This window comes from Felis catus, chromosome D1 (assembly GCF_018350175.1).
Source record: "Felis catus isolate Fca126 chromosome D1, F.catus_Fca126_mat1.0, whole genome shotgun sequence".
NCBI lineage: Eukaryota > Metazoa > Chordata > Mammalia > Carnivora > Felidae > Felis > Felis catus.
This window is the reverse complement of record NC_058377.1, coordinates 78,774,885-78,782,946: the sequence shown is the minus strand read 5'-3', so window position 1 is coordinate 78,782,946 and position 8,062 is coordinate 78,774,885. Positions and strand designations below refer to the sequence as shown.

The 8,062-nt window shown below is 49.6% G+C and overlaps 1 protein-coding gene across 2 annotated transcripts; it reads left to right on the top strand.

Annotated features, from left to right (window-relative positions):
* The first annotated feature begins 790 nt into the window (after positions 1-790).
* On the top strand, positions 791-7,516 carry LOC123380546 (proline-rich receptor-like protein kinase PERK9). 2 transcript variants are annotated; one of them, XR_006586454.1, is made up of 2 exons: positions 791-1,555; positions 6,288-7,516. XR_006586454.1 is itself a non-coding variant. In XM_045039066.1 (2 exons), the coding sequence occupies exon 1, from the start codon at positions 1,893-1,895 to the stop codon at positions 2,634-2,636; it is 744 nt and encodes a 247-aa protein (XP_044895001.1). In that variant the 5' UTR covers positions 1,570-1,892; the 3' UTR covers positions 2,637-2,827; positions 6,288-7,516. The 2 variants fall into 2 exon arrangements, 1 of the variants encoding a protein (XP_044895001.1); XM_045039066.1 differs by lacking the exon at positions 791-1,555 and adding an exon at positions 1,570-2,827.
* Positions 7,517-8,062: the final 546 nt, after the last annotated feature.

Sequence of the window (8,062 nt, the reverse complement as noted above, 5' to 3'; positions counted from 1 at the left end):
TGTCCAATTTTAGTACGTACAATGTAATGATTTGATATATGCATATTTTGTGAAATAATTACTACAATAAGGTTAGCAGCACATCCATACTCTCATATAATTTATTTTGTAATGAGAACATATAAAATCTACTCTCTTACCAATCGAATGTACAATAAGGTATTCTTAACTATAGTCCCCATACTATATATTTCATCCCCAGAACATATTCCCATTAAAACTGGACTTTGTGCCCACTAACCACATTGATGCAACCCCAGGCACCCTCATTATCCCATTCCTTGCAACCACCAATGTGCTCTCTGTTACTGAGTTCACATCTTTAGATTTCAAATATAAGTGATAGCATATAATATTTGTCTTTCTCAATCTGAATTACTTCACTTAGCATAATGCTGTTACAGTTTATCCATGTTGTTGCAAATGTCAGAATCTCCTTTTTTATGACTGAGTAATATTCTGAACTATTCATTTACCCATTCAACTGCTTCTGGACATGTACATTGTTTCCATGTCTTGGCAGTTGTAAATAATGGTGCAGTGAACAAAGGGGTACAGGTGTCTCTCTCTCTCTCTCTCTCTCTCTCTCACACACACACACACACACACACACCTTAGGAAATAAATATTTTTAAATCTTTAAAGGGTCAGAAAATATGGGGAAGAGATGATAAATACAAAAATATGTATGGAACACGGAAGTCTAATAGTGAACAAATAGGTTCCAGAAAGTGAAAGCAGAGGCAATAAAAGTAATGAAATAATTCATGAAATAATACAAGAAAAGTTTTAACATTAAATAAGAAGAAAATAAACAATGCTTAAAAACAATAACTTGAAAAATCATTGTATAAACATGTTATTTAGAGATACTCAGTTTGAGAGACCCCTGGTCTAGCTTACTAAAACACCCCCACCCTACCTTCAACTTTGTAAACGCCTCACTCGCAGAGCCTGTACTCCCACTAGTTAACAAACAGGATTTCTGCGGTTAGACATCTGGACACCGGGGGAGCTGTACAGGCTGCTACATAGATAACCGCTATCCTCTCGCTTCTGTAATCTTGCTTACGCGCCCAACCATAGTAATCTTGCTTACGCGCCCAACCCTAACCGAAAGGTCCCTAGCCGCTTCGCAGCCCGGGCTCCAAGTTGCATCAGCCAAAAGAAACTTCATTTCCCAAGCTTCCCCGGGACGAAACTACCCACAACCCTAACCATCACCGAGCAGAGAGCCTACCACCAGCCTGTATGCAAATAAGACTCAAAATAGCATAAAAGACCTGTGACCCCGTTTATCGGGGCTCTCCCGCTTTCTAACACTGGGGAGCCCTGGTGCACCAGTAAAGACTCTCTGCCGACGTCGGAGTGCCGTGTGGTTCTTTGCGCCAACTCTCATTTCATAGGGCCTAGGAGCTTGGCTCCTAACATTTGGTGCATTGGCCGGGAACCCGAGGGAAGGCAAGAGAACCCCGGCCCCGTCGGTGGATGACTCTCCGGCCCGGGCCACTGACGGACTGACTGAAGACAGATCTGTGCCTTTGTCTACACACAGGTATTGTGTTCTATGTTTTGTCTCTGAACTGTGAATTCTGAGGCCGGCCGGCCACCTCAGTAGGAGTGTTGAAGGAGGACAGACGTGTCCTGAACCTTCACACCCCAGCCCCGAGGGACGCCTCGGTGGTGTTTGTAGGGGAGAACTGACAAGTTCGTCAGACTCCCCAAATCCGTAGGCAGGCCTCCCCTGCCATCTGAATCTGAATACTGGCCGCGGCTCCTTGGTTGTTGTCTAGTCTGTGTTGTCTGGTCTGTGTCGACATTGTAGTCATCTTTGTGTATGTGTGTGTAAGTGTGCTGGTGTGGACGCGTGGACAGGACAGGACGACACAGCCATGGGACAGACATTGACTACTCCTCTAACTTTGACTCTGACTCATTTCTCGGACGTCCAAGCAAGAGCTCACAATCTTTCCCTTGAGGTTCGGAAAGGTCGATGGCGAACTTATTGTTCATCAGAGTGGCCCACCCTATCCGTAGGGTGGCCCTGGGACGGGACTTTTGACCTCTCTATTATATTACAGGTTAAGACGAAGGTAATGGATCCCGGACCACAAGGTCATCCAGATCAAGTAGCCTATATCCTCACTTGGGAGGATCTCATTCGGAATCCTCCGGCATGGGTGAAACCCTTCCTCCCTTCCTGCCCCCTATCTCAATCTACCCTTCTTCCCCTGAAAACCTCAAAAGACCGTGCCTCAACCCAAGCTTCAGACCCGCCCAAACCAGTTCTTCCTGATGAGTCCCAAAAGGACCCTCTTCTCCTAGACGCTTTGTCCTCGCCGCCCCACAACCCCCTCTTACAGCCTCCACCCTATAATCCGCCCCTGGCCCCCGCCTTGACCCCGGTGGCCCCTACTTCCCCTCCTGCCTCCAGTTCCTCCTCCCCCTCCCCAATTTCTTCCCCCGCCTCCGTCTCCGGCGATCAGACGACCCGAACGGCCCTCCCACTTGGCAATCTTCCCTGTTTCCTCTCCGGACTGTCAACCGGACTATCCAGTATTGGCCATTTTCTGCATCTGATCTTTACAATTGGAAAACTCATAACCCTTCCTTTTCCCAAGAACCCCAGGCCCTAACCTCACTGATAGAATCTATCCTCCTCACACACCAGCCCACCTGGGACGACTGCCAGCAGCTCCTACAGGTCCTTTTGACTACAGAGGAAAGGCAACAAGTTCTCCTGGAGGCTTTCCAACCCAGCTCCCCAACGAAATAGATGAGGGGTTTCCCCTCACCCGCCCGGACTGGGACTATGAAACGGCTCCAGGTAGGGAGAGTCTCCGAATCTATCGCCAGGCTCTGTTGGCGGGTCTCAAGGGGGCAGGGAAACGGCCCACCAATTTGGCCAAGGTAAGGACCATAATTCAAGGAAAAGAGGAAAGCCCCGCAGCCTTTATGGAACGGCTTCTAGAGGGGTTTCGGATGTATACTCCATTTAACCCCGAGGCTCCAGAACATAAGGCTACCGTGGCCATGTCGTTCATAGATCAGGCAGCGTCTGATACAAAAGGAAAGCTCCAACGGCTAGATGGGATTCAAACCTATGGGTTGCAGGAACTAGTTAGGGAGGCAGAAAAGGTATATAACAAGAGGGAAACTCCAGAAGAAAAGGAGGCTAGGCTAGCAAAAGAGCAGGAAGCACGGGAGGAACGAAGAGATCGAAAGAGAGATAAACATCTAACAAAAATCCTGGCAGCTGTAGTGACAGAAAATAGAACAGGAAAGTCAGGGGAAACGAAGAGGCGGCCCAAAATAGAAAAAGACCAATGTGCCTATTGCAAAGAGCGCAGGCACTGGATCAAAGACTGCCCTAAGCGCCCTAGAGACTCAAAGAAATCTACCCCCGTACTCACCTTGGGCGAAGAGAGCGAGTAGGGATGTCAGGGCTCTGGAGCCCCCCCCCAAGCCCCGGCTAACTTTATCTGTAGGGGGGCATCCCACCACCTTCCTGGTGGACACAGGAGCTCAGCACTCGGTCCTAACCAAGGCAAACGGGCCTCTGTCCTCTCGTACCTCTTGGGTTCAAGGAGCGACAGGAAGAAAAATTCACAAATGGACTAACTACCGTACGGTTGATTTAGGGCAAGGGACAGTGACACACTCTTTTCTGGTAGTACCCGAATGCCCATACCCCCTTTTAGGACGAGACCTCCTAACCAAGCTTGGAGTTCAGATCCATTTCTCCAAAGCGGGGGCCCAAGTGCTAAACCGGGATGGCCAGCCTATCCAAGTCTTAACTGTGTCCTTACAAGACGAACACAGACTTTTTGAAACCCCGGTCACCACTAACCTCCTCGAAGCCTGGGCAGAAACGGGAGGGCTCGGTCGAGCCAAATGCCAGGCCCCAATCATAATTGACCTAAAGCCCACGGCAATGCCTGTATCTATCAGGCAGTATCCCATGAGCAAGGAGGCTCATATGGGCATTCAGCCACACATTACCAGATTTCTAGAGCTTGGGGTCCTGCGACCTTGCCGCTCACCTTGGAATACCCCTCTCTTACCAGTGAGAAAACCTGGTACTCGGGACTACAGGCCTGTCCAAGACTTAAGGGAGGTCAACAAAAGGACTATGGATATCCATCCTACGGTCCCCAATCCCTATAACTTGCTCAGCACCCTGAGCCCAGACCGTACCTGGTACACAGTACTGGACCTAAAAGATGCATTCTTTTGTTTACCCTTGGCCCCCCAGAGCCAAGAACTGTTTGCTTTCGAATGGAGGGACCCTAAAAGAGGAATCTCAGGCCAATTAACCTGGACCCGCTTACCCCAAGGGTTTAAAAACTCCCCCACTCTCTTTGATGAGGCTCTTCACAGGGACCTAACTGACTTCCGGACTCAACATCCAGAAGTAACTCTACTCCAATATGTGGATGACCTTCTTCTGGCCGCCCCCACAAAAGAAGCCTGCATACTAGGTACCAGACATCTGCTCCGGGAATTAGGAGAAAAAGGATACCGGGCATCCGCCAAGAAGGCCCAGATTTGCCAAACCAAGGTAACCTACCTGGGGTACATACTGAGTGAGGGGAAAAGATGGCTCACCCCTGGGCGAATAGAAACTGTGGCTCGCATTCCGCCACCCCAGAGCCCCAGAGAGGTACGTGAATTCCTGGGAACTGCTGGGTTCTGTCGCTTATGGATACCTGGGTTCGCTGAGCTAGCCGCCCCCCTCTATGCCCTCACGAAAGAGAGTGCACCCTTCACCTGGCAGGAAAAACATCAGTCAGCCTTTGAGGCCCTAAAAGAGGCCCTCCTTTCCGCCCCGGCTCTCGGGTTGCCAGACACCTCCAAGCCCTTTACCCTCTTCATAGACGAGAAACAAGGAATTGCCAAAGGAGTTCTAACCCAAAAACTAGGGCCCTGGAAGAGACCAGTAGCATACCTGTCCAAAAAGTTGGACCCTGTGGCAGCGGGGTGGCCCCCATGTCTTCGTATCATGGCAGCCACTGCTATGCTGGTCAAGGACTCTGCCAAATTAACCCTTGGACAGCCACTAACTGTTATCACCCCGCATGCTTTAGAGGCCATAGTGCGGCAGCCACCGGACCGATGGATAACCAACGCACGCCTAACTCACTACCAGGCCCTCCTACTGGACACAGACCGCATCCAATTTGGACCTCCGGTTACCTTGAACCCTGCCACGTTGCTACCGGCACCGGAAGACCAACAGAGCGCACACGATTGCCGGCAGGTACTGGCTGAGACCCATGGGACACGGGAAGACCTTAAAGATCAAGAGCTCCCAGATGCGGATCACTCTTGGTATACGGACGGGAGCAGTTACATCGACTCAGATGACCAGGAAGAGGCAAAGGCCATAGGGGCTGTACTGAATCAGGACACTAAAGACTGGGAAAAAGAAGGAAAGATAGTCCTTCCCCGAAAGGAAGCCCTGGCAATGATCCAACAAATGCACGCCTGGACACATTTAAGTAATCAGAAGCTGAAGTTACTGATTGAAAAAACTGACTTCTTAATCCCTAAGGCAGGCACCCTCATAGAACAGGTAACCTCCGCCTGTAAGGTCTGTCAACAGGTAAACGCTGGGGCTACCCGAGTGCCGGAAGGAAAACGGACTCGTGGTAACCGCCCAGGAGTCTATTGGGAAATAGATTTTACTGAAGTAAAGCCTCACTATGCGGGGTATAAGTACCTATTAGTGTTTGTAGACACCTTTTCAGGATGGGTAGAAGCCTACCCCACCCGACAAGAAACGGCACATGTGGTAGCCAAGAAGATTTTAGAAGAAATCTTCCCCAGATTTGGACTTCCCAAGGTAATCGGGTCAGATAACGGGCCGGCCTTCGTTTCCCAGGTAAGTCAGGGGCTCGCCAGGACACTGGGGATTAATTGGAAATTACACTGTGCATATAGGCCCCAGAGCTCAGGACAGGTAGAAAAAGAATGAATAGAACAATAAAAGAGACCCTTACTAAATTGACCTTAGAGACTGGCTTAAAAGATTGGAGACGCCTCCTATCTCTGGCCTTGTTAAGAGCCAGAAATACACCCAACCGTTTCGGGCTCACCCCATATGAAATCCTTTATGGGGGACCCCCCCCCCTTTGTCAACCTTGCTCAATTCCTTCTCCCCCTCCGATCCTAAGACTGATTTACAAGCCCGACTAAAAGGGCTGCAAGCGGTGCAGGCCCAAATCTGGACACCCCTGGCCGAACTGTATCGGCCAGGACATCCACAAACTAGCCACCCATTTCAGGTAGGAGACTCCGTGTACGTCCGGCGGCACCGCTCTCAAGGATTGGAGCCTCGTTGGAAGGGACCTTACATCGTCCTGCTGACCACGCCCACCGCCATAAAGGTTGACGGGATTGCCGCCTGGATTCACGCATCGCACTCCAAAGCAGCCCCAAAAACCCCTGGACCAGAAACTCCCAAAACCTGGAAGCTCCACCGTTCGGAGAACCCTCTTAAGATAAGACTCTCCCGTGTCTGACTGCTAATCCACCCTGTCCCTGCACGAACCCAAAATGAAACCCCCAGCGGGAATGGTCTTTCTGTGGGTCCTCACAAGCTTGGGGGCGGGAATTGGAGCTAAAATTGTCAAAGAGGGGAACCCACATCAGGTTTACACCTTGACTTGGCAAATCTACTCCCAGAGTGGGGAAGTTGTCTGGGAGGTCCAAGGTAACCATGCGCTTAACACTTGGTGGCCCCCACTTACCCCTGATTTTTGCCAGGTGGCAGCTGGACTAGACACTTGGGATATCCCCCTGGTTTACCACTTTAGTCTCCTCCCTCATGGGCCCCTTAATACTCCTACTATTAATACTGATGTTCGGACCCTGCATCCTTAACCGCTTGGTACAGTTCATAAGAGAAAGACTCTCTGTCATCCAGGCCTTGGTTCTAACCCAACAGTACCACCAACTAAGACAATTTGACGCAGAAAGGCCAGATACAATTGAATGAAAGGTTTCATTCGATGCCAAAAGAAAATGGGGGAATGAGAGACCCCTGGTCTAGCTTACTAAAACACCCCACCCTACCTTCAACTTTGTAAACGCCTCACTCGCAGAGCCTGTACTCCCACTAGTTAACAAACAGGATTTCTGCGGTTAGACATCTGGACACCGGGGGAGCTGTACAGGCTGCTACATAGATAACCGCTTTCCTCTCGCTTCTGTAATCTTGCTTACGCGCCCAACCATAGTAATCTTGCTTACGCGCCCAACCCTAACCGAAAGGTCCCTAGCCGCTTCGCAGCCCGGGCTCCAAGTTGCATCAGCCAAAAGAAACTTCATTTCCCAAGCTTCCCCGGGACGAAACTACCCACAACCCTAACCATCACCGAGCAGAGAGCCTACCACCAGCCTGTATGCAAATAAGACTCAAAATAGCATAAAAGACCTGTGACCCCGTTTATCGGGGCTCTCCCGCTTTCTAACACTGGGGAGCCCTGGTGCACCAGTAAAGACTCTCTGCCGACGTCGGAGTGCCGTGTGGTTCTTCGCGCCAACTCTCATTTCATAGGGCCTAGGAGCTTGGCTCCTAACAAGTTAACTACTAAAAGAAACAGAAGAGTTAAAAATGGTTACCTGGGAAAGCATGCTTAATGGTACTATTAGTGGAAGATCAAAAGGAGGGGTAGGGTATCAGGAAGGAAGACATTCTTCTGCCCTATGGTCCTTCTAGCTGGGCTTAGAATCAAATTGGCATGAGACAGATTAACAGGAGAAAATCAAATTTAATAGGCATATACACATATACATAGACAAATACACAGACATGGGATTCCAAAGACAATGAGGGAACATGAAGCTTATATGAGCTAAGGAGAGAGGCAGGGCCTGCAGACCCAGAAAGGAGACCGACCACTAGAAAAAGGTGAAAAATGTTTGGAAAAACAAGATTGCCCTGTTATGCAGATAAGTTTCTTGGGAAAAGGGAGTCTCTGTTAATAGCTCTCTTCCTGGTACAGACTCTCCTTTTCAATGTAAATTTAGGCAATTGAACAGGAGACAGAAAGATTTT